Below are 27,690 nucleotides of genomic sequence, written 5' to 3' on the forward strand. Positions count from 1 at the left end.
GCATGGGTCAAAATTATTGATTTTTCTTTTATGCCAAAAATCATTAGGAAATTAAGTAAAGATCATGTTTCATGAAGATATTTCGTAAAATTCTTACTGTAAATATATCAAAACTTCATTTTTGATTAGTAATGTGCATTAGTAAGAGCTTCATTTGGACAACTTTAAAGGTGATTTTCTCAATATTTAGATTTTTTTGCACCCTTAGATTCCTTATATTCAAATAGTTGTATCTCGGCCAAATATTGTCCTATCCTAACAAACCATACATCAATGGAAAGCTTATTTATTCAGATGATGTATCAATTTAAAAACCATTATTAACCAATTAACCATTATGACTGGTTTTGTGGTCCAAGGTCACATATATCTTTTTGTGAAGTTCACTGATATTTTTCTATACCTGTAAATAAAGATAAGTAATAACTTGCATAATATATTCATGGATTAATTGACAAATATAACAAAAACAGTAAGGTATAGAGTTTATCTTGTTCACTGACTATTTATACATTTATTGGATTTAACTAGGAAAACGTGAAGCTAAAAGTTTTGTAAGATCATCTAACAAGCTACTGCAGTTGTAATCTATTTATTGGCATCTATTTATGTGTTAAAGGGGTCATTCGATGCAAAGTTCACTTTTACATGCTGTTTGAACATTAATGTGTGTTGGCAGTGTATGTACAAATCTACCCTATAATGATAAAAATCCATGCAGTGGTTTTTAATGAATCTGTAAAAATAACATCGCTTTTTCAAATGGAGCCATTCTCAGATGTCACACTGACGGTGGCGTCTCCCACGATAGTTGATTAACATAAGCATCTTATCTCAGATCAGCTGTAACAGTCCGACCTCCATTGTTTCGCTGCCGGAGCAGGAATGTAAGTTAGACAAGAATATCTCAGATTGAGCGATTGAGGTGTTGTGTTGCTGGATGTAATAATGAACATAGTGGTCGTCATTTACTCCCGACATCTGAGCCGCTGAAGATGCAGTGGATTATGTTTGTTTGTGAAGGGAATGCGCCTCCCGATCTACATATATGTGTCTATGTTCGCGCGAATCATCCGTGATCCAGCTTCACTTACAGCAGAAGTGAGTTTAAGGGTTTTTTTATGAATCTACAATCGCCTTTCCTAATAACTTGCTAGTTAGCAAGTTTAGCGGGTAAACGCGACTAAAGTAAACAGGCTTGTCACTCCACAGACAGAAGAGAGGGGCGGGGCAAGCAAAGCTCATTAACATTTAAACCAACCTCAACCAGAACAGGATGATTTTTGCAGAGCTGATTTTGACAAGGTAAAAAGGGTGTTGTTTTACACAACAATTGAGAATTTTTAACCAAAGTATATTACAGACTTTTCATTAAGACCCTAAAGAATCATATCAACTTGTGGAAAATGGGCATCCGATGACCCCTTTAAACAGATTACTTTGCATCCACATCGAGCAGGAAATGTGTCGCGCCAAAGTGGGGGGCATTCGCGGGCCATGGCCCCCTGTCCATCCTCTCCCCTCCTTGTTAAATGAGATTTCGAAAGCGAAAGTGAAACCGGTAAAACAGCGCACATAAGAAAGCAACTGCACACGATCACAGGTTGCACTGATTCATTGTTCAACAACTCTTGGTAAGAAATCATGTATTTGTTACATTTAAGTACAGTAAAAATACCGGTCTTCTCACGCTCATTCATGTTACTTCTCCTCTCTGTTTATTGCCATACGCAAAACAGAGACGTCTAGGCTCTGGCCCCTTCTGGAGTTGGGCGGGAAGTTGCAGCTCATTTTCATGTAAAGGAACACACCCCTAAAACAGCACTTTTTAGACCCGCCCCAAGAATGACACTTTTCAACATGTTATAATAACCTATCTGTATTGTATTTGGATCTGATACTTCAGAGGCACATTCAGGAGAGCCTTAAGATTAATATTACATCTTGTAAAAAGGGGCATAATAGGTGCCCTTTAATTGATGGACTGCAGTGGTGTGGATTACTTATAGATTATTGTGATGTTTTTATCAGCTGTTTGCACTCTCATTCTGACGGCACCCATTCACTGCAGAGGATCTGTTGGTGAGCAAGTGATGTAATGCTCTTTCTTCAGTCAATAAGAAATTATGTTTCTTGATGAAAAAAAATAGGAATTATCTCCATATAATGGACTTCAATGGTGCCTGCAAGTTTGAACTTCCAAAATGCAGTTTAAATGCAACTTCAAATGGCTCTAAATGATCCCAGCTGAGCAAGAAGGGTCTTATCTAGCAAAACGATTGGTCATTTTCTAAACAAATTTATATATATATATATATATATATATATATATATATATATATATATATATATATATATATTTATTTTTTTTTTTTTTTTTTTACTGCAAATGCTCCTCTTGTCTAAGTCTGCGTGAACTCTGTTTTTTTCCAGTTCAATATGGTCAATACAGTTAGGGTATGTCAAAAAACTCCCATATCGTTTTCTACCCCAACTTCAAAATCGTCCTATATCGCTGCAGAAGTACCGACCCAGTGTTTACAAAGTAAACATGCAAAGAAGATCAAACGCCCTTTACAAAAAAAGGTAAAACAGTGATGTAGGCGAGACAAGACAAGCATTTGAGTTTAAAAAGTATATAAATTGTCAAGTTGTTTCAAAAATGACTAATCGTTTCGCTAGATAAGACTCATTCCTCAACTGGGATCATTTAGAGCCATTTGAAGCTGCACTGAAGCTGCATTTTGGAAGTTCAAACTCACCGTTGAAGTCCATTATATAGAGAGAAATCCTGAAATGTTTTCCTTTGTGACTGAAGAAAGAAAGACATGAACATCTTGGATGACAAGGGGGTGAGTAAATTATCTGTACATTTTTGTTCTGGAAGTGAACTTCTCCTTGAAAGTGAGTACATTTTACTTTTGGGTGAACTGCTCAACTTACACTTACACTTTTGAGTTATTACAAAGCTGCTGTCAAGGTAAGTGTCACTGGCACAATAAATCATTTTTGTGTTATTTTGGTGATGTCAGAGAGGGTGAGTGAAGGGTTAGTTCATCACTCACGGCCTGTTCCTGACAGATCTGTGTGAGTCTCTCCAGCTGTTCCTCCCTCACAGCTTTGGTCTTCTCATACTGCTGGATCTCCAGCTCCATCTCCACCTTCACCTGCAGCACGTACGCTACAGAAGAGAAACAAAACAACTGAGTAAAGCACTTTTTGTTTTTCTTTTTTCGACTGATCTTGAAATACATCCTTTTTGAGCAAAGTTTGGGGTTGGTAAGAGTTTTTTTTTACGTTTTTGAAAGAAATGCTCACCAAAGTAGCATTCATTTGATATAAGGTAAAAACAATACTATTGTTAAATATTATTAGAATTTAAAATAACTGCTTTCTATTTGAATACATTTTAAAATGTAATTTATTCCTGTAATCAAAGCTGAATTTTCAGCATCATTATTCCAGTCACATGATCCTTTAGAAATCATTCCAATAGTCTGATTTTATGCTCAACAAATATTTATTATTATTCTCAAACAGTTATTACACTATAATAATTATATTATATTATACTTTTCCCCTCGAGATTCCTAAATAGAAAGTTGAAAAGAACAGCCTTTATTTGACATAAAAATGTTATTTTTTGATCACCTTTTTACGATTTTTTTTTTTACAATGTTTTTTTTACAATTTCACGTGAGATCAGGTTAAAGTTTCACTGCTAAATTAAAGTATTATTTACTTACTTTCTTTCAGAAAAAAAAACAAAAAAGTAATCTTATCCCAAACTTTCGCTCTTAGTAACTTTGAATAGAATAGATTTGGACAGCATAGAATACAAATCTTATTTTTTTTCTGATCACTTTTTTTTTTTTTATGTCTTTAATTTCACTTGTCATCAATTTAAAGTTGAATTTCAAAATAAAAGTTTCACTTACTTTGTTTCTTTCAGAAAAAAATAAAGAATAAAAGAAATTTTATCCCAAACTTTTGAAGTCTAGACAAGTAAAAGCATTGGCAATGCGCAAAGTATTAAACAAAGTATTAAAATGTATTATAAGTATCAAAAAGTACCATGGTACTACTACCTTGTATTGTGGAAAGTAAATCTAAATACTATGGTAAATTAATTTTCAGTACAATGGTATATACATCTGAATATTAAATTATGTAAAATACCAGTCAAAAGTTTTTGAATAGTAAGATCTTTCATGTTTTTTAAAAAATGTTCTCCTTCTCACTAAGCCTGCATTTATTTGATCCAAAATACAGCAATTATTTAAAATAACTGCTTTCTATTTGAATATATTTTAAAATATAATTTATTATTTTAATCAAAGCAAAATTTTCAGTATCATTACTCCAGTCTTCAGCGTCACATGATCCCTCAGAAATCATTATAATATTCTGATTTGCTGCTCAGAAAACATTTATTATTACTATTATTATTATTATCAATAATTAAAATAGTTGAGTACATTTTTTAGGATTCTTTGATGGATAGAAAGATCCAAAGATCAAATGAAATAAAAAGCTTTGGTAACATTATACAAAAGATTTTAGATATTTATTTATTTATTTATTTATTTTTCTGAGGAAAAAGAAACTACAGAAATGAGTACTTTTATTTAGCAAGGATGCTTTAAATTGATCAAAAGTGATTATAAAGACATTTATAATATTACCAAAAAAATGCTGTTCTTCTAAACTTTCTATTCATTAAAGAAACCTAAAAAAAAATCTACTCAGCTGTTTTCAACATAATAATAAATGTTTTTGAGCAGCAAATCAGAATATTAGAATGATTTCTGAAGGATCACATATGTGCAGTAATGATGCTGAAAATTCAGCTTAAAAATCAGGAATAAATGACATTTTAAAATATATTCAAATAGAAAACAGTTATTTTACATAGTAAAAATATTTCAAAATTGTACTGTTTTTGCTGTATTTTGGATCAGGCTTGGTGTTCAAAAACTTTTGACTGGTAGTGTATATATAACATAACATTATCATAAAAGAATATTTCTAGATTCTTTATATTCAAATAATATTATACACTAATTTGAACAGGCTACAACTATTTAAACAGAATACATTTAAATAAAAATACTGTAAAACAGCTGATCAAATGTTAACAGGTCTAACACACAATAGGCAGCTTTGATGAACCGCTAATTGCTTTCTGCAAACATTTGGCATTTTGTCCACCAAACACTACCATCACTTTCATCCACACCTTAGCGGAGAGCCAATTTTTGCCTCATATTTCACAAACTGACATGAGCGTCGTCCGAGGTTGATTTTTAGGCTGGGCTGGGATTGTGCTGAGAGGGCCAGAGGCTTTCTATCAGGTGCTCTGCTCTCTGCTGTTGGCTCTTAATAAAGCCATATCCACATGACCCCTCTTATCATCCACTCGCTCTCCATATCAATTAGACTCTTCTCACACTGGTACCATCTGCCGATAGAACTCCCAGCATGCTTTTCTGCCATGCAATGTGTTACTTGGTCCCACAAACATTTTCCAAACATTTCGGTTTCAGGATTATGTATATATATATATATATATATATATATATATAAAACGGAGGTAAATTTTATTGCTCAGAAGTCTCCATCTTAGGAGACGTAATCGAGTTCCTAAAATAAACTTATATATAAATAATAAATAAATAAATTTAATTAATTAAAAAATAAAATAAAATAAAATAAAAGTAAATTAAATTAAATTAAATAATAAAGCATATCTTCGCAACTAACCCTCAGTAAATCTAACCATGCTCTGGTGTCTTTCCAAAAGTTCAGCTTGGCATGGTGTTTTTACGTCCTGCTGTGTGTACATCATGGTACAACCACAGGGTGGCGTAAAACTAGATCAGACTCGCCGTGAGACTTGAGCTCATGAATGTTAATCGGTCAGCGTGTCTGTGTCAAATATCAGCTTTCTTTTCTCTTTCATTTCTCAGGGTTCAGATGATATAACTTCGGCATTGTACTGTTGTAATAAACACTGTGTAAAGTGTAGCAACCGTATTTAGCTGTTTTTGCTGTGTGTTTTTTTTTTGCTGACTGTGCACTCTCTCAAATTCAAATCTCGAGGTGTATGAACACACATGAAAACATATGCAATTCTCACAGCTTGCACATCATATACCGTGGAGGAGAGGGGAAAGATAAGATATATGTGCAAACAAACATGCAGAATACACAAAAACACAGGCTCAAAGCAATATAAATGTAAATTTGAATAGAAAAGGCACAGAAGATGGGATGCAAGCACTTCATATTTATATCTAGCACAGATAAAATAGATTTAAAATGTATATCTAAATTATAATTTTAAAGTTATTTTAAAGTATTTTTTTGATAAAAAATGACAACTATTAATCAGAATTAAAATTTTACTAAATAGTTAAAGCTTTAAGTTAAAGTTGTTTACTACTGTATCTTTACAATTTCTGTATGTGGGCTAAATTACATCTATTAAGATTGGCTGCGCTGCATACTGACCCCATATTCATAATTATCTATGGGTTACATTGATAATTATGGTATATCATGATTATAATTACTTGCATACAGAGTAATTTTAGTAATATTTATGTGCTATTACATGCTTTTATTAATATTTTGAAATAGCTTTCATTTTTATATTTTCAGTTTTAGTAATTGTTACGTGCTTTTGTCATGTTTTTGGTCAAGCTCTTTTAAAATTAAATTAAATGAAATTAAATATATTTTCATTTTAATTTAAATTTTAGTAATTGTTAAGTTAAGTTTTTGTTTTGGTCAAGCTTACTTTTTAATCAATCAATCAATCAATTTTTTAAATATTTACTTTATTTTGTTTTATTATTTTATTTTATTTATGTACTATTATTATATTTTCATTTTAATTTTAGTTTAAGTTTTTGTCATGTTTTTGGTCAAGCTTACTTTTTAATCATTTTTGAAATGAATTTTTTAAATATTTATTTTATGATATTTCATTTTATTTTATTTATGTACTATTACAGTTTTTATTAATATTTTGAAATAGCTTTCATTTTTATTTTCAGTTTTAAGTTTTAGTAATTGATACATTTTTGATGCATGCCTGTCTTTTTTGACCGATTTTTAAAATTAATTAATTAATTAATTAAATAATTAAATATTATATTTTAAATTTTATTTTATTTCATGATATTTCATTTTATTTTATTTATGTACTATTACAGTTTTTATTAATATTTTATTAAAATAGCTTTTATTTTTATTTTCAGTTTTAATTTTTTTAGTTTAATTTTAGTTTAAGTTTTAGTAATTGTTACGTGCTTCTGGTCAATCATACTTTTTAATATTTTTTTTAAATAAATATTTATTTATATAATTTATTTGATATATTTATATAATTCGTATTTCGAAACAGCTTTTATTTTTATTTTCAGTTTTAACTTTTATTTTAGTTTAAGTTTTAGTAATTTTTATGTGCTTTTGTCATGTTTTTGCTCCAGCTTACGTTTTAATCATTTTCTTTATTTAGTTTTTTTTAGTTATTTTATTTTATTATACAGTTTTTATTAATATTTTGAAATAGCTTTTATTTTTATCTTTTCAGTTTTGATTTTAATTTTAGTTTAAGTTTTAATAATTGTTACATGCTTTTCATGTCATGTCAAGCTTACTTTTTAATCTTTTTTTTAAATATTTATTTTATTATATATTTTTTATTTTATTTTATTATTTATTTTCATATAGCTTTATAGATTTCATTTCAGTTTTAGTAATTCAAGTACAAGTAGTCACCTACCAAGGGAACATTTCTAATTTTTACTATATTTTATTTAGCTTTATTTCAATGACCAAAAACTGTTTTTAATAGTTTTATTTAACAATAACAACACTGCTTGTATTGATGTATTTCATTTATCATGACTTTTATATCAAAACCAGAGCTGTTCATGTATCTCAGCACCGGTACAGTTGTCTGTTGTCGTCGTCAGTGCTCATGTAAGTGTGCCTGACGGCGCTGTACTCAACAGCTCAATGATGTTTAGTGAGAATGAGGGTGACCTGCCCCAGCCATCGACCACGAATACACTTGCATAAACAGAACCTGTGCTGAGACATTATGGACATTATGCTCCTCTCAGCGCAAACAAAAGACTCTGAATCAATCTGAATTTTAATAAGACCAACGCTGGCAGCAGCAGTGCGTGTGAGACGTCTATCATAACTCACACTCATTGGGCCAGACGGGACAACAGCTAGTCAAATTAATCAGCTGAATTAGCTAATGCTTTTACATTAACACTGTCTTTAAGTGTTTTAAAGGTCAAATTTAGTTACATTCAGTAAATACATAAATAAATGTATTGGTGTCATAAAGCAGCTTACCGTCAATGATTCTCTTGACTCTCCAGATGCGGAGGGTGATGATGAGGCTGATGGCGTCCCAGGGGCTGCTGGGGCCGTTAGCCACCGTGGAGGCCACCATTGGGGCCAGAGAGAGTACAATCACAGCACCGTCAAATACCTGAATAAAAACAACACTTGATCATATGCCTTGTTACTATAAAAGTGTATTTAAAGAGACAGTTCACACAAAAATGAAAAAGTCCACAAGTTTCCGGGGGGCGCTACTATAAAAAAGAACATGGCTACAGCTTCCGGTGAGGCGGCGGATGTAGTATACCAATGGTATTTTGTGTCCTAATTAGCGAATAGGCTTAGTGTTTTTTAGACCATTCATTGTTTATTTTGTAAAGAATGAACACCTTTATGAGAGATGTCATTATGTTCTTATGGACAACATATGTTTTTCGAATTTGTGTTCCCTCGATTCGAGGCTTGTTAACGTAGAAATCACTTTCGAAGAAGCCTCGCTTTCTGTCCAGTCATGTGCGCGATTCACTGCGTGTTTTAATGTTCATTTTCATTTGGACCCATTTAATAATTACATTTTTAAATACCCAGTCATACAAGTAAAATGAAGAAAACAAATGAATTAATGGCGGAGACGCGGCTTTGTTTACTACACAAATAGTGAAGCACACGTGCCGCTCGCGGTTATTTTCGTCCTCTGCGTCTCATTATATGACGACATAAAGGCATTAACGTCATCTCCAGAACTGCTGTGAGAGTCACTTCGTATAAATTTTACTGTTTCGTTTGAGAAAATTAGCATTATACCGTAGTGTATACACACAAAAACTAACTGGCAACCTGTCAAAATAAAAGTACGGTTTAACATGTAACAGAAATGTATTAGTCTTGTATTACTTTTGTACAGTATAATGTAGGTGTTTAAATATTCCTATTTGACAAATTTAATTAAACAATTAAATACAGAAATTATAATATTAACAGAAAAACTATGTTTATTTGAAAACACATAAAAAGGTTTAATTTTTTTATTTCATTACAAATAAATAAATATTTAATGCCTGTATTTGATTATCAGAAAAATGAAAACACAAGAATTTCTGAAAAAAAAAGAAAAAGTTGTTCAAAATGTTGAAATTGAGATTTTTCTACTTCTTTTTTCACTGAAATAAATGTTTTTGCTATTACACAGAGAGTAATGTACCGAAAAAAGTACCGTACTGTACCCCCCTTCCCCCCCAACACTGAAAGCCTAGGGGAAACACTGGACAGAATTTTCATTTTTGGGTGAATTATCCCTTTAATACAATGGGCTGTTACATACCAGAGAATGGACCCTTTTCACAAGACTGTGATGACGCATTTCAACGGTCATCATAATCATATATTCTTAGTTTTTTTTGATAAAAGTTTTTCATGTTTTGATATATGTACATTTATACCACTATACTTTGTATCATGTCACCTTTTCATCAAGTTACAAAAAACGAGTTAACGCTAATGCGAAGGTGTTTCTAATGCCGCATCTATGGGAGGGACGGTAAATTTGACATTGTTCTCTCTTCTGACTGCTGTTATCAGTCTCTCTCAATTTTTTTACATAGTGAAAACACTATTGTGGAGTTTTTTCTTTTGCTATTTGAGCAAATGGGAATGCAAAAAATATATTTGTGGTACTCTCCCGTTCAGTGCTTTCAGACTTTATCCAACTATGACGACTTCCACTAAAAGAAACCCGGAAATGTGAGAAAGGTCCATGCTCTACTATACACTCTCAGCTTCATAACATACCATACCATAACATAACTATAATTTATTTAATACATTTGAAACAAATGTAAGATGTATGTATTATTTATTAAATTACGGCCAGTTTATATCTTGCAATTATGACTTTCTGTCGCAATTCTGAGTTTATATCTCACAGTTTTTAGAAGTGAGATATGTATAATCTCAGAATTGCGCAATACAAACTCAGAATTGCGAGATTGCAATTGTGATTTATAAATTTGCAACTTTAAGAGAAGTCAAAACTGTGAGATAAAAAGTCACAATTACTTTTATTTTACATGAATAAACATTTTCTATATATTAACAATATTTATTATAAATTGTAGATATATTTATTATTTTGATATTTTATCTACTATTTCTAGTTTGGAAACGCCCTAGAAAAGTGGGGTTTTGGACAATATTTGCATGAATCCTTTTTAATTTGTGATAACTTTGCACTGATAAGGGACAACACAAACTACGAAAATATATTTTATTACATAAACAGTTTATACATATAAAAAACTTAAATTTTCGATTCATCAAAATATCCACCATTAGCAGCTATTACAGCTCTGCATAATCTGGGTCTAAATTCATTGTATTCTAAACTTAATTGGCAATCAATTGTTGAAGCTATTAAGGTGTGCTGACCCAAAAATCTTTTAAAAACCTGGGCCAAGTTTAAACCAGTAACCAGGCATCACATCTGGCAAAGGGTCATGTCTGACTTTGACATGTATATAATGCCATTATTATGTAATCAAAATTAAAATTATTATTGCTGGTCTTCATGATAATGTCAAGTTACTTTAATGTATTTGCACCAAAAAATGATAAGGATTTATGCTAATACCGTCCAAAACCACACTTTGCCAGGGGTGTTTCCAAACTTTTGGAGGGCTGTGTATATATATACATATATATCCCAGTCACATTTTCTTTGTAAAATAAACATTACTTACACTATCAAAAAAAGAAAAAGAAAAAAAAAAATTAAATTCTATTTTATCCACCTTTTTCTGAACACAGAAGTATCACCCAACTGGAACAGTGCTTTACATTTTCGGTCTCTGGTGTTTCCAGTCAAATTAACATATTTTCTGAGGCAATAATATAATGTTAAAGCTGCACACATTTTTATATTTAGTTATACTGAAAAAGTTTCAATTATCTTTTTTTACCCCCTTTAACATGGATTTCTATGGCGATCGGAACATGAAAGCACCCAAATGGAAGTTAGAATTCATCATGGCGCTGCTCATTGGTTGCTCAGAAAGAAGGTGGATATTTTTACCATAACAATGTAATTAATATTCTATTTATTAAAGCCAAGTATGAATCTCGTATAGTGTTATTAAGCATTTTACTTAATTGCAAAGGTAGTAACAATTTAAACAATATATTTACTTGTGAACTTATGCTCAGCTCTTCTTTTTAATAGTTTACTTTAACCATTTTTGAATTTTTCGAATAATCAGTCATCAAAGCTCTGTAATTATTGATCACAGACACAGAGATTTACTTTAAATTACTTTAAACTACTTTAAGCAGATTACTCACTAAAAACTCTCACAAATCATGTTTTCATGCCTTTTTATGTCTTATTTTGACATAACAAAATGGTTATATTTAAATGTGTGAGTTGTTTACTTACTTTTTTAAATAAGTCGTTCCATTAACGTCATTATATTGTTCATTCAGACTGATTCGCAAACACAGAACGCGCACAAACACAAGAGGCGGGATTTATTGCATGAACCAATTACAGCCGATCATAACCAGTCATATCCAATCATATCGCGATAGAGGCATTGAATCCACTTACCTGACTTTCCCCCCATTCCCAATTACCCCCCACCAAACTCACTGCAAGCTTTAGGGGGTCTGTTAAAACTTAATGGGCTCAGGGGAGGCAAGAGAGACGCGGACTCCCGCTGTAACTTTACCTGCTGGTGTCACTGTTGGACAATGTTTCTTTAGAAAAACAAGTGATTTATATGCTTTTCATGTCATATTTTGTAATAGTTGCACCGTTTTATTTTTTTCTCATCCAATTTTTGAGAGACTCTCTCCCTTGCCTCCTTAGAGGAAATGCCCCCTGATACATATATATACAGAGAGAGAGACAGAGAGAGAGAGAGAGTGCACCTTAAACTAATCAATAGATGCTCTTTTAAAAGCATTCATATCAGCCAGATAAGACAAAAATGCGATATTTTTTATGCAAATAAGTAGGCAGGGTCGATAAAACTGAACAGCCAATCAGAGTGCAGTTGGCAATGGATCCTCTCCTGCTCAGGCTACAATGTGACATTGAGAGTGTATCACAGCGCCAGAGAGACTCATCCTTCATTAAGTTTCAAGGGCTCGCCTCTTCTCTCTGTTTTCCCCCCTGTACTAATGGGGCCCCAGGGAGCTTACCTCAACTTTGTTCTCTATATAATCCCAAATCCCGAGCACCACAATCCTAAAGACAGTCTGGGAGAAGAAGAGAGACATGGAAGAAAGAGCATATAAGTGGAAAAGACCTATTCAAAGAAAGGAAGAAAGAAGCTGATTAATGAAAATCACTGATCAGATTTCTGACGCTTCAGCACATTGCATTCTAGGAAATCATCCACAAGAGCGCGTGTAGTGAAAGGCAAGACAGAGGCCTTGGGCAAAAAAAAGAGAAAGAAACAGGCAAACATTACTTTTCCAGTGACCCACGAACAGCAAACGTAAATAATGAGCTTGCGGGGAAAATGTGTACGTAGGGTAATTCGAAATCTAAGTGATATCGAGATGTGGCGGCAACAGAATTCACCTCCATTTGGTGGCGAAATAACCTCTGCAAAACCCATTTCCAACCAGAGTCATTTTTTTCTTTCATCTCGTCTCAGAACGCAGCTCATAATTTATCAGTGACCTGCAATATGTATTCATAAACTCGCAAGCGGGCGAGATCTCATCGAAGCACTCGAAGGAGAAGCTGTTTTAGTGACTGCTGACTCAGGTGGCACACGGTAGTCCTTTTATCGTTTTCTATCCCTACTTCGCTCTCTAAAACATGTGACGCTGAAACTTTCGGGCCTTCCTGTCTCTTGAGCCTTTATCGATGCGTAAAACGCAAGTTGAAGGAAATAAATGCAAGTCTGCTTTAAAAGAGCCAGAGACAAATGCAACCAGATCTGAAGAAATGGGAATCAATAGAAGTCAGCACGTGTTACGACACACACACACTTTTAAAGTACAGTAACAGCACTATGTGAAACTGCTTTTTCTTGGGTTCAATTAAGACGCCCCTACAGCATAAACATTCAGACGAGACCTTACATCAAATACCTCCAAACGTCTCATCGCGGCACCATTAATTTGAAACCAACTATATTGATAGTTGTAAAAGAAGCTATTTCTAGAAAGCCTGGTGGCTCAGTGTAAATCATGATTTTCTTAGTCTCAGCATCTTAGTTGTTTTAGTGGCCTGTGACCTTTAAGCACTTTTAATGCTGACATGTTGTTTTTTTAGCAATCGTGTCAGATGTTTCTCCAAACATTCCTTCATAGTCATATGTTATACATAACATTAATGTGTATAGTATACCTCAGATAATTTAGTTTTGGAAGAACTTGATGACAAATGTTTAATAAGAAATGTATTTTGGCAAATTTGAGCACAGTATGTTACTAGGGTATTTTTTCCAGACGAAAAGCAAGATCTTCCCTAAGATACTACACAGATTCACACTCACCTCAGTGAAGAACACGGACAAGATGACCAGGCTGATCCAGTGGATGATACAGGCGAACTGGAATGCATTATTAACTGTGGAAACAATTCAAAAGAGATTTTTACTAAAATCAGAGTATAATACAGTCAAATATCTCAAAAGTTTGGGGTCAAGATTTTTTTTCATGTTTTATTCACCAATGACATTAAATTCATCAAAATTTACAGTAAAGACTTACATTGTTACAATAGATTTCTATTTCAAATAAGTTTTGTTCTTCCAAACTTTCTATTCGTCACAGAATCATGAATAAAAATGTATCACAGTTTCCACAAAAATATTAAGAAATTGATAATAATAAATGTTTCTTGAGCATCAAATTAGCAGATTAGATTGATTTAGAGATCAGGAGACACAGAAGACCGGAGTAATGATTCTGAAAATTCAGCTTTGCATCACAGGAATAAATTATATCTTGAAATATAAAACAATTATTTGAAATTGTAATAATATTTTACAATATTACTATTTTTACTGTATTTTTGATTAAAAAATGCAGCTTTGGTGAAACTTCCAAGAGAGTTGACAAGCTTTTGAATAAAACTGTCTTTAGACAGTTGAGAAGTTTAAATAATTTTAGTGAATCAGTTCATTTAATGTATCATTTTAAAACAGTTCACTTCATTTCACTTAAAACTGTTTCAGAATGCTATTTTTTCCAATTATTTTTATAAAAAACCGTGTTCAAAATCCAATTTGCAAGGTAGTACTTGTTTTTTTACATTAGGAATTGACTGGATCATATAAGCCAAAAAAGTCATCAAATAATGGATCATATTATCATATTACATTACACTTTGATAAAAATAATACACAAAAAGACTAGGAAAATGAAGGTGAAAAGGCTAAACTTTGATTTCACTATGACTGTCTAATACGATGCTTCTGATTTAATTCTTCAGGCCAGGGCTTTAATCAAACATATGAAGTTTGATGCAGATTGAACATGGTATGTTTGAGTTAGTGTAAAACATGACATATTTTGTCGCCAACAGGTGACGCTATGGTTATACCTGAATATTGGCCTTTAGATGTTGTCAGGCCAGGACTCTTATCAAACGAGTGATGTTTGGGGCAGATCGGACATTGTATGTCTGAGTTACAACAATTTTTTCCATGGCGAAACATTAAACTTTGTCAAGGTGCCACGGACATGCCCTTTAACGAAAACTCAAGATCTTTGCAATTTAACATTGTAAAGAGTGGACTGACCAAATATAATGTTGTTGTCATTAAATCTCTAGCAGCAGGTATGACTATAACTGAATGTGGGCATGGGCTTGTGTTCAGGACAGAACTCTTATCGAATGTGAATTTTTGTGCAGATCGGACATTGTATGCCTGAATTATAACAACTTCCTGTTTCATGGCAAAACATCAAAGTTTGTCAGGCCACCACGACCACGCTCTTCAACAAAAACTCAAGATCTTTGCAATTTAATGTCACAAAGGACTTTAGATTACACTGACCAAATCTGGTGTTGATTTGTTTAAATCTCTATGAGGAGCTTGTTTAAATACAACGCCTGAAAATGGCAAAAACAGCACAAAACTTGTTGAGAAAAATCAAAATAACAGACTTCCTGTTGGGTTTCGGACTTCATACCAAGGGACTTTTTTGTTGGCTTTGGTGTGTTGCATGTGTCTACCGAATTTCATACATGTATGTGAAACATAGTTGAAATTTTACAGGTGGTGCTATTGAGCCATTTTGCTACGCCCACTTCTGATACCCATATCAGATGTAATTTTTTTTTTTTTATGCTTTTTGAGCATGTTTAGGCCCTAAAAAATGTGATTCATTTTGGAGAAGAAGAAGAAACTGAGCAATTCCAATATGGTCCAAGATGCTGTTTCAAGGTGGACACCAGTAATGTTTTTTCTAAGGCATGTTTACAAAAATTACTTTTAATGTCCAAATTGAACTATGGCCTAATCCTGCCTTTCTAAGTCTTGTCTGTGAAACCAGCCTATTGAAACTTTTACCAACACAAAAAAATTAATAAATTATTGAAATGTAGATAATATATATCACAATATATTTTTGCTTTAAATAAGGTCTTTATCATATAAAATCATAGAAAGAGATCATAGAAATTTAATAATTCTTGTCATCAGTGTCAATATAAACCCACCCCAATACTATCCTAAATTAAAATAAAAAAAAAAAACACTCAATCTTACTGAAGAACAGTAAACAGTGATTAAATAAGACAAAAAACTACAATAGGACAAATAAATAAGAAATGCTACATACACTGTATAAAGTAATCAAATGTATAGAAACACTGCATATTCTTCACTGTGTAAATTAAATATATATTTCTTCTTCTTACAGTTACAAAGGCGATTTAGTCAAGAGCAGTGAGAGATTTTCTCTCTTTTGTTGTTTGATTAACATGAATGACAAGACAGCAGAAATATATAAAAAAGAGCTGCCCAGATCCAATATACTGTTACATGTTTTCTTTCTCAGCTATATGCTTTCACTTACAAGTACAAGGATACTTGCAAAGATGGGCATTTTGACACATACAAGTGTGTAATATCTCTAATATCGCCCATCCCTAATTTAAACCTCACATGATGGTAAGCTATTTGATCATGCATTGCAAGAATTCCTTGAATTATACAAAATGGGGAATTTCTTTCTCAGAATTATTCTCATATGAAACTCCCCCCTTACAGGGACTTTTCAAGAGGGATGCCAAATTTTCCACATGCATCGCATCCCTGTAGCAAGCCGAGGACAGTGGCTGCTCAGTCTCATTACCGCAGCCGCCTGAACTGAAAGAATTAGGCATTTGTGATATGATATTCCACCCATCCGCGCCCTGCATCTGTCTATTTATCCACTCTATTACGGTGCAAGAGATCTACTGCATTCAGTTATCACCCCCTCTCTCACTCGCTTGCTCCACACGCCGCCAATCTCCCGGCCCATATGTCTTAGTTTGCTCTGTTCACTGATCTGTCCATCAGTCCATTCATCTCCCTCAATCCCTCCTTCCATTAATCTCACCGGCCGGTCGTTGTCCTGCACTCCTCCACTGCACCCATCCGTCTCTCCCCCCCTCCATCTGTCTATCAGGACTTTGTAAAGGCCAGAGAAGACAGAGAGATATAGGCTGACTTATGCTTCTGTCATCTCTCACATTTCTCTCTTTAGTGCGCACTCATCTGCACACTGAGCCGTGATTTTTTCGCTGTAGTATGAATGGGGATCTCTGGTCAGATTTACAATAGGCTCTTATGAGAAATGAAAATGTCCAGGCAAATACCAGCTAAGCAAATGTCATTCACAATGTGTTTATTGAGAATAATCTCCGCAGAGATTAGATCAACAATTGCAGACGTATAGCTTATGAGAGATAGTGTTTGTATACTGTATTCATAGAATTTTTTAAATTGTTAAAAGATAAATGTATTGTTATGCAAATATAAAATGCATGTGATTTATTGGGTTGGGAAATGAGAACCAGTTCTTATTCAGAACTGACTGAATAATCAAAAGGTTTTCTGATCCCAGAACGAATCTCGAGTCAGTTCTTTTTAGTGAATCAAAAACATACTACTATAGTTTGAATCTCAAACAAATGACCAATGTGGCTTGACTCCTGAAAAAAATACTTTTATGACCTAATTCACCCTAGTGTGACAAAAACATACTGTGCAATCAGTGTTGTCTAAATTCCAAACAAATGACTCTTTTGAATCTTTTATTTTTAGGGGATCAAAAACATACAGTGCAACCAAGGTAGTGTGAATGTCTTAGGTTGGGAAATGAGAACCAGTTCTTATTCAGAACTGACTGAATAAATTATTATTATTATTTTAAAATACTTTGAAATCTGGGTTATTTAATTTTAAGGTAATGCCTTTTGGGCTTAAAAATGTCCCTGCCATGTTTCAACACTTAATGGAGAACGTGTAAAGGGGGTCACAGAGGCAAGATCTCTTCTGTTTATCTAGATGACATCAAAACATACAGCGTGACTAAAGTAATCTGAATCCCAAACAAATTACATACAGCTTGACCAGTGTGTCTGATTCTAGAACGAATGACTCTTATGAGCAGTCATTAGATTTCTGAACTAATAACTCTTATAAACTATTTCTTCCTAGTGAATGAGAAAATGTACAGCCCAACCAGTGTTGTCTGAGTCCCAAACAAATGACTCTTTAGAGATGTTTCTCTTTAGGGAATCGGAAACATACAATGTGACAATGTAGTCTTAAGTTCCAAACAAATGACTCATATGGCCTATTTCTTTCCAGTGAATCAAAAAGCAGAATGACTCTTATGAGCTGGTTCTTTTCTATGGAATTATGAATATACAGTGTGATCACAGTAATCCAGATCCCAAACAAATGACATATAGCTTGACCAGTGTGGTCTGATTTCTGTATAAATGACCTTTTAAGCAATTTCTTTGTAGTGAATCAAAAACATACAGTGTAGACCAAATCTAAATCCTTTAAACAGTAAGAGGCATTGTGTGATATGTCAGAGCATATTTGGAAACAACTAGATAGTAAATCCTCATTCCAAGCACAGAATGGCTTCTAAAAGGGAACCTGAACTCCTTCTCATACTCACATTGTAGGAGCTTGGTATCAATGAGCAGTTCCACAGTCAGTAAGAGCACCACCAAGATGACACAGGCCACCAGGAAACAGTTGAAGCCAGCACTCAGCAAACACACCTGCCACAGCGCTGCTCTCCTCCCGCAGCACGGCTTTAGCCAGTTAGACCTGCAGATCAAATACAGCGAAAGAAACAGAAAGAGAGAGAGAAATAAGAGATTTACTTATACATACAAGTATATTTTTGCATTTACATACAAGTTTACTTTTACTTGTTTACTAACTTATGTATAAAAGGAAATCTTGTATATAAAGGTAAACACCTGTACAAGTTTGCTTCTATTTTTACATAAAAGTTTGTCAAGTTTATTTTTACATACAAAATTACTTCTATTTCCACTTGTAAGTAGAAGTTTACTGGTAAAAGTAAACTTTCATGTACATATAGAAGCAAATTTGTATATAAAAGGAAATATTAACATGCGTAAAAGTTTGCTTTTGTTTGTACACAAAAGTTTACTTGTCAAGTTTACTTTAACATACAAGTTTACTTCTATTTCTACTTGTAAGTACAAGTTTACTTGTAAAAGTAAACTTTCATGTACATATAGAAGCAAACTTGTATATAAAGGTAAATATTAATGTACATAAACGTTTGCTTCTATTTGTGCAAAAAAGTTTGTCAGGGTTACTTTTACATACATGTTGACTTCTATTTCTACTTGTAAGTAGAAGTTTACTGTAATAGTAAACTTTTATGTAAATAGAAGTAAATATATAAAATATGTAAAAGTACATACAAGTTTACTAGTCAAGTTTGTAAAAGTAAACTTTTATATAAAAATTGACACAAACTTCTACATAAAAGTAAACGTCTGTTTGTACATACAACTTTACTTCTATTTCTACTTGTATGTAAAAGTTTACTTGTAAAAGTAAACTTTCATGAACATATAGAAGCAAACTTGTATATAAAAGTAAATATTAACATGCGTAAAAGTTTGCTTCAAGTTTACTTTTACATACAAGCTTACTTCTATTTCTACATGTAGGTACAAGTTTACTTGTAGAAGTAAACTTACAAATAGAAGCAAACTTGTATATAAAGGTTAACAAAGTACATAAAAGTTTGTCAGGTTACTTTTACATACAAGTTTACTTATATTTCTACTTGTAAGTAGAAGTTTACTTGTAAAAGTAAACTTTAATGTACAGATAAAGGCAAACTTGTAGATAAAAGTAAACAATAATGTGCATAAAATTTTGCTTATGTTTGTACATAAAATTTACTAGTCAAGTTTACTTTAACATACAAGTTTACTTGTATTTCTACTTGTAAACACAAGTTTATTTGTAAAAGTAAAATTTTATATAAAAAATTACAAAAACTTCTATATAAAAGTAAACATTAATGTACATTCAAGTTTGCTTCTGTTTATACATAAGTTTACTTTTCAAGTTTACTTTTACATATGTTTACTTCTATTTCTACTTGAAACTTCAAGTTTACTTGTAAAAGTAATCTTTTATGCAAAAGTAAACAGTAATGTACATACAATTTTGCTTTTGTTTTGTACATAAAAGTTCACTTATCAAGTTTACTTTTACATACAAGTTTACTTTATTTCTACTTGTAAGTAAAAGTTTAATTGTACATACAAGTATACTTTGTTTTACATACAAATTTGCTTTTATTTGTTCATTAAAATGTTTACTGTACAAGTAAACTTTTTTGTAAATGTAAACTTGTATGAACGTGTACAAGTTTACATTTACTTGTAAAAGTAAAAATATACCTGTACATAAAAGTATACTTGTCAAGTTTACTTACAAGTTTACTTCTGTTTTTACTTGTTTGCTTCTGTTTGTTCATAAAAGCCTACTTCTACACAGTCATACAAATTCATTTTTACATGCAAGTTTACTTCTATTTTGACTTGTATGTACAAGTTTACATCTACTTTCAGAGTCATGTTAACTTCTACATACATGTTTAGATCTATATACAATATAGCATCTACTGTCCTTAAATTATCTAATAATTACAATAACCCTAAACTCATGAAATAAGAGATTTATTTAGTATTATAATGAGAAATGTTTAGGTTTTTACACATCAGTTTGTTCTTGGCATATAGCTACTGTATGACTTCAGGAGACTTGGAATTACTATAAGTCATATGGACTACATTAATGGCATCTTCATGGCCTTCATTTTTGGAGCTCATCGGTCCCGGGCCCCACTCACTTTCATTTTATGTAAAGGAGCTGCCAAAATTCACTTGATTAGTTGCAATTGCTTATAGCCTTCAGTTTAATTGTGTTTTTCAAATTTTGTTAGGCAGTAAACCTTTCAGTGGATGCTCTTGTGAGTGTGACTCACTTTGATTAATCACATTTTCTCACTATCTCTCTTTTCCTCGCTCCTCTAAAAGCAGACTAATTGAATTGCCCTGTTGAGGGGTCTTATTCCCTCCTGCTTTTTCTGTGCTCCTCTCACTCTTCCTTCCTGACTCTCATATCATCTACTGCTATTCCACTGCCACAGGCTGATCTCAGATCTGGGGGCATGACCTCGGAGGTGGACTCATCAATTTATCATCAATGTGTGCTATCCATTCTATGAGAACAATTCCCCCTTCCGCTTCAACTTATAAATAAATAAATAAACAAATAGATAATATCCAGTATACAGTATAAGTATGTTAGTATTCCATTCCAAACTGCCCAGGTTTTCACTGTTACAGAGCCAAAACCGGAATCCAGGAATCCATTACAGTTCCTCACTACTTTGGAACCATGTTGGCACCAAGTATGCTCTCTTTTATCTCTTTTTTGTTGGAACTTGAGCATTTGCGCACTATTTTCCAGACTGAGCTCCAAGCCCGTGCTGTGCGTCCCGGGCTTCTTCTCTTGGGAGCGGATTCTGATCTTGGCAGCATGGGAAAGACTGATCAGTGTGGCCAGACTGACCTCATCCTGTGGCTCTCTGAGTTGCATCCATAGACACACACAAACACACGTACAAACATGCATACACACACACCATCTGGAGAGTACAGACTCCACTTATCAGACGCAGCCAAAAAGATGATTGCTTAACAGCATGGCCGCGCCTTCATTTGATCAGATGGACTATATTTGCACGCTTTGGGCTTCGCCCTTGTGCGGTCCGAGCAGGAAGGGCAGATCAGACATGGAATCTGTGTGCTTGGCTGAGCACTGGTGTCTAATAATACCACCTTAGCATTCCGTAACTTTACGCCCTCCTAAAAGTGCAAACTCCAAATTCCCTGATGGCTCGACAACACTAAGCTCTTATCAGCACATACTGCATTTGATTATAACTTGATAACATTTGATAAGATTACTTACTGTGTTTTTTGCACAAAAATTCATTACAGTGACTATTTTACACATACTATCCTCTTCAGCAGTTGTTGCTAGGGTGTTACTAAGGTATTCTTGGAGGTTGTTAGGGTATTGTTAGGATATTTAGAGTGGCTGCCACAGCTAGGCAGTTTCTAAGGTTTTCTAATAGATGTGACTTACAAATGAGGAACCTTACAAAAATGACTGGTTGCTAGGGTATTCTGGATGGTTGTCAAGGCATTACTAGGGGGATACTAAGTTGTTCTGGGTTGTTGCTAAAGTGTTCAAGAAGGGGTAGGCATTTTTTAAGATGACTATGCGGTCATTAAGGATGGTTATGAGCAGTCTCTAAGGGGTTGGTGTGTGTGTGTGGGTGTGGCTGTGTTAGTGTGAGTGGTTGCTGGGGTTTAGCTAGATGCTCGCTAGGTTGTTTACATTTCGTCATTTAACAAATGTTTTATAATAAGCAACTTACAAACAAGGAATGTGACAAGCAACAAGTTGGTTACTTGGGCACTGCCAGGATGTTCTGGGTGGTTGCTAAGGTGTTGCTAGGCGGATGCTAAGGTGATCTGGGTTGTTGCTAAGACGTCGCTAAATGGCTGCTATGTTGTTGTAGTTGGTTACCAGGGCATGGCTCAGCATTTTTAAGGTGTTCTGAGCGATCACTAAGAGTTTGGTGTGCATTTGGGTGTTGCTGTGGTATTCTGGGTGGTCACTAGAGTGTAGTTAGATAGCTAGGTTGTTTACCAATATATATGTATCATTCTTCAGAAGATTTTTCCCAAGCGACTTATAAATGAGGGACCTAACAAGTAATTGGTTGATTGCTAAGGCACTACCATGGTGTTCAGGATGGTTGCTACGGTGTTGCTAGGGGGCTGCTACGGTGTTAGAGTTGGTTGTCAAAGTGTGACTAGGTGGCTGCTAGGAAGTTCTGAACAGTCGGCAAGGTGTTGCTAAGTTGCTGCTAATGTGTACTAAATGATTACCAAGGAACTGCTAGGTTGCTGCTAAGGTGTTCTGGGTGGTTGTCAAGGTGTTGCTAGGTGGCTTCCAGGGCCTTCTGGATAGATGGCAAGGCATTGCTAGATTGTTGCTAGGGTGTACTGGATGGCATTACTGGATGGTTGCTAAGGTGTAATGGATGGTTGCCTAGGCATTGCTAGGTGGCTGCTAGGGTGTTCTAGATGGTTGACAAGACATTGCAAAGTTGCTGCCAGGATGTTCTAGATGGCATTGCTAGATGGTTGCCAGGGTGTTGCTAGGTGGCTGCTAGGTTGTTCTGGATGGTTGCCAAGATGTTGATAGGTGGCTTCTAGGGAGTCCAGGATAGTTGTCAAGGTGTTATTAGGTTGCTGCTATGGTATTGGTAGATGGTTGCCAAGGTGCTGCTGTTGGCTGCTAGGGTATTCTGGATTGGTGCCAAGATGTTGCTAGGTTGCTGCTAGGGTGTTCTGAATAGCATTGCTAGAAGGCTGCTAGGGTGTTTTGGATAGTTGACAAGGCATTGCTTAGTGGCTGCTAGGTTGTTCTGGATGGTTGCCAAGATGTTGATAGGTGGCTTCTAGGGAGCACTGGATAGTTGTCAAGGTGTTATTAGGTTGCTGCTAGGGTCTACTGGATGGTATTGGTAGATAGTTGCCAAGGTGCTGCTGTTGGCTGCTAGGGCGTTCTGGATTGGTGCCAAGATGCTGCTAGGTTGCTGCTAGGGTGTTCTGGATAGCACTGCTAGAAGGCTGCTAGGGTGTTCTGGATGGTTGGTAAGGCTTTGCAAGGTTGCTGCAAGGATGTTCTAGATGGCATTGCTAGATGGTTGCCAAGGTGTTGCTAGGTGGCTGCTAGGGTGTTCTGGATGGTTTGCTAAGGTGACTTCTACGGAGTTCTGGATAGTTGGCAAGGTATTGCTAGGTTGCTGTTAGGGTGTTCTGGATGGCATTGCTAGAAGGCTGCTAGGGTGTTCTGGATGGTTTGCTAAGGTGGCTTCTACGGAGTTCTGGATAGTTGGCAAGGTGTTGCTAGGTTGCTGTTAGGGTGTTCTGGATGGCATTGCTAGAAGGCTGCTAGGGTGTTCTGGATGGTTTGCTAAGGTGGCTTCTACGGAGTTCTGGATAGTTGGCAAGGTGTTGCTAGGTTGCTGTTAGGGTGCTCTGGATGGCATTTCTAGAAGGCTGCTAGGGTCTTCTGGATGGCCAAGGCATTACTAAGTGACACTAAGGTGCTGTGGGTGGTTGCCAGGGCATTGCTCTGCAATTTCTAAGGTGTTCTTAGAGGTTGCTAAAGGGTTGGTACTTGCTAGGGTGCAGCTGACACAGATCGGAAGTTGATGCAAGTGTGTAAACAAAAAAATCCACACAAGATCCTTTTTTTCACATCTGATCTGAGCCGTTTCCAAATGTGGTTTTAAATCAGATACATATTCGATATCTGGACATCCGACCTACGTCTAAACACGCATATCCAATTCTCTGTGTCAATTACGTCACTGTTCTATAACATTGAGGGAAAACCCAGGTTGTATAAAACCCCCTAATCACATTCTGAAGTTCCTCTCCCCGTGGTAACTTCACAGACTCGTGGAGCAGCTCACGTTCTACCGTGAGGCAAAAATTGCGAACAATATGACAGCGACGAGCAACTCACTCCAAACAGGTGTGCCAATGTGCGATAGCCGGTCCCCGTGGCGAGCCACCATAAGGCAAGGGCGACACATTTGCACACTGGGATCACGTTTCTTAATGGGGTGTCTTTATGACAGAGAAGCGCCTGTAAGTGTTCACATAGAAAATCAAAGCTAGTCTTGTTTATGTGAAAATTTTGTACTCATTCCTTCTTGTCAAAGGAGTGAACCTGGCTGACTTTGGAAAAGATAAATAAACAAAAGTCCATCCAGAATTCGAGGGTCAGTCGTTGCACTCATGGTTGTAAAAGTCAGTGGAATGATTTTAGGTGGGAGATTAGTGTAAACACACATATTGGATACGAGGCATGTCTAAAGTGAATGTAAAAAATCGGATATGGTGAAAAGATCAGATCTGTGCATTAAGACTTGCAGTGTAAACGCAGCCATAGGTATTGTGGTTTTTAGGACATGACTAACTGTTTGCTAAGTTGCTTACATTTATATGTAGCCATTTAATAGACATTTTTAGGGTACCTCACAAGCAAATGGTTGGTTGTTGAGGCACTGCTACGATGTTGGCTGAATGGTTGCCAAGGCATTGCTAGGTGGCTGCTAGAGTGTTCTAGGTCAGTGGTTCTCAACTCTTTGTCCTTGAAACCCCACTTGTTACACATAAGAAAACCCAAGCCCTCTAGTACTGTAGCCCAGTAGAGACTGAGATGCCACTGCTGAGCTTTCCACACCTCTCATAGAGCAGGCTAGCATCTTTTGCAACATAAAAATGTGATTGATTGATGTGATCGGCATGCTGAGAGACCACGTATCGAATCAAATACATAATTTTCAGCTGGTTCTTAACAGTGTCCCATAGAAGCGTTTCTAGTTTCTTGTTGATTTTGCTTCCATTGTCCTCATTTGTAAGTCGCTTTGGATAAAAGCATACCATATTTGACACTGGTCCCCTCAGAAAGGAGGAGTGGACCCCAGGATGGGAACCGCTGTTCTAGGATGTTAGGCAGATGTCTACCATTCAAAAAAGTGCACCCTCAGTTCATATTCTGGTAGCTAGATATGGCTGGGTCCCTCCGTCAGTGTAAGTGTATGTCGTTCTGAAGCTTAGATGGATGTCTCACCAAAATCTAATTCAACAATCCAACAAGCCTAGAGACAGAAGGAGAGTGATTATTTGGGATTTACGGGTAATAAATAATGAAGAATAGAAGAATGTACATATGAAGGTCTTTCTTCTTCCAGGATTGAGCAGTAAAATGCAGCACACTGTCTGATTTATTGAAGGGTGCAGGGAGCTTAACGATAACGCTAACACCAACACTATAAGGTGTGTCACTGTGGAAAAAAATGCACTGTGGAGCAGAGTAGGCACCAAAAGGCTATCTTGTCTTTCCACATACTTAGGAGGTTGACCCTTTAAATAGGGGTGTGTTTGAAATAGCATGCTACCATAGTATTCGTACTAGGAGTAGGTGGGAAGCAATGCTTGACTGACGTTATGAAGTGAGTCTGGAGTAAAAACATGTTATTAAATGTGGTATTTTCATGTGCTTTCAGATATAGCAGCATTTCTAAACAGAGCTGTAGTTCACTGAGAAGCTACGCAAACAGCTGTCATTATCACGAACGATTTCATAATCGCGCGATTCAATCGTCTGCGATAATGAATGCGATATAGCATAGCTTTTCAGTGAGCTACGGCTCTGTGTAATGAATGCTGTTCCATCTGAAAGCACCTGCTGGAGATTTACTACTGATTACACAAAAGGCTTCACTGAAAAAATGTGTATGACAATCGCCTTCGATTAAACATGCAGCCCTACTGTCTGTATGGATACTGTCGGCATTTCACTGCCATTCCCGACTCTTCAGTGGCCTCATGGGATGGTAAAGTGTTCATCAGATGCACACTTTAGAATTTCAGCGGGTCATCCAGATATTTTTTGTCTTGAATACTATGAATTTAGACATACTACTCTTTTCATGTACTGTTTTTCACCTTCTATACTATAGGAAAGCAGGCATATTTAGATGCAGGGGCTGTATCCAAAAATGCTAAAAAAATGCTTTCCATCGGAATAGCTGAACATCGGTATCATTGTGCAGTGAAATAAAGTATGGTATTGCAGTTCTGGCTGTAGCTGCATTAGTGTACTAGCAGCAATCTGGAAGGGTAGTATAAACAAAGTGTGAGACCGCCGGGACCAGGTGCCATGGTGAAACACGCCGATGGTTGGAGGTTGTTATTTTATGCTGAGCGAGCAGCAGCTAGTCAAACTCAAACCCCAACGCGTGACCTGTATTGAAGTGATGCATGAATGAGTCTGAGGTGGGAAAGTTCAAGACAAACTTCAGCACAAAAAGCCGCTGTGTAAGAAGGACACTGGCTGTCTCCAGTTCCAGAGTGGAGCTATAGAGGGTGATTGGATCTCTTTCCCCTTTCCTGCACCGAATCCTGTCGAGGTCACAGTGGTGCCTGATCCTGGGTCATATGAGAACGGGACATGCCCTTGCTGGCTCAGACCACAGTCTGTTAAACTAGAGGTGAAGGCTAAACATTAGGGCACGTGTAGGCAAGTCAATGACATAAGATAAACACTTCTTTGACTATCATCTCTACATGGAGAACACAAATGACTTTCGAATATTCAGTACCCCACACACATACATTTCCAAATGTGAAATGCTAATATGCACTTTCGCTAACCCTGCGTGTATACGCCGTACAGTGGAAGAAGCGGGCAGGAAATGCGTGTGCTGGAGTGGACAGGTTTATAGAGACATCAGTATCAGCACTATGTGAGACACAGGAGAGACAGATTGAACCGCAGCAAACGTCCGACTGGAGAGGGCTGAATTACACCATGAAACTGATCGATCGTGAACTGGAGAAATGTGCTGTCATACATGCCTCTCTCGGTCAAAAACTGATTCTCTCGCTCGCGCTCTTGCTCCAGGAGAAAAATGAACGGGGGAGAAAACTCAAAGGCTTTATCTAAACTCTAGAGAGGAGACTTGCTGTCCTAACCAAAACAGGGCTTAAAAATTACTGATTTGAAATGCTGTTCACAGACAACAGTCATTTGTGGACACCACACAATCATACCTCTCATGCAGTTCAAAAAGAAATACAAAATATTGTGTTAATTAGTGTTTTTTTTTTTTAGATGACACTACTTTTAG

At 35.4% G+C, this 27,690-nt stretch overlaps 1 protein-coding gene across 2 annotated transcripts in view; it reads right to left on the reverse strand.

The window, feature by feature from the left end:
• The window catches only part of tmem266 (transmembrane protein 266), a 95,382-nt gene that overhangs the window by 16,504 nt on the left and 51,188 nt on the right, over positions 1-27,690 (reverse strand). For both annotated transcript variants that reach the window (XM_051099430.1, XM_051099428.1), the window contains 5 exons: positions 18,514-18,668; positions 13,875-13,948; positions 12,565-12,621; positions 8,380-8,518; positions 3,066-3,181 (listed from right to left, as the gene is read on the reverse strand). In XM_051099430.1, coding sequence (XP_050955387.1) covers positions 3,066-3,181; positions 8,380-8,518; positions 12,565-12,621; positions 13,875-13,948; positions 18,514-18,668 — 541 coding nt within the window. The remainder of the gene's footprint in view (positions 1-3,065; positions 3,182-8,379; positions 8,519-12,564; positions 12,622-13,874; positions 13,949-18,513; positions 18,669-27,690) is intronic.

Source organism: Labeo rohita, chromosome 25, assembly GCF_022985175.1.
Source record: "Labeo rohita strain BAU-BD-2019 chromosome 25, IGBB_LRoh.1.0, whole genome shotgun sequence".
Classification (NCBI taxonomy): Eukaryota; Metazoa; Chordata; class Actinopteri; order Cypriniformes; family Cyprinidae; genus Labeo; species Labeo rohita.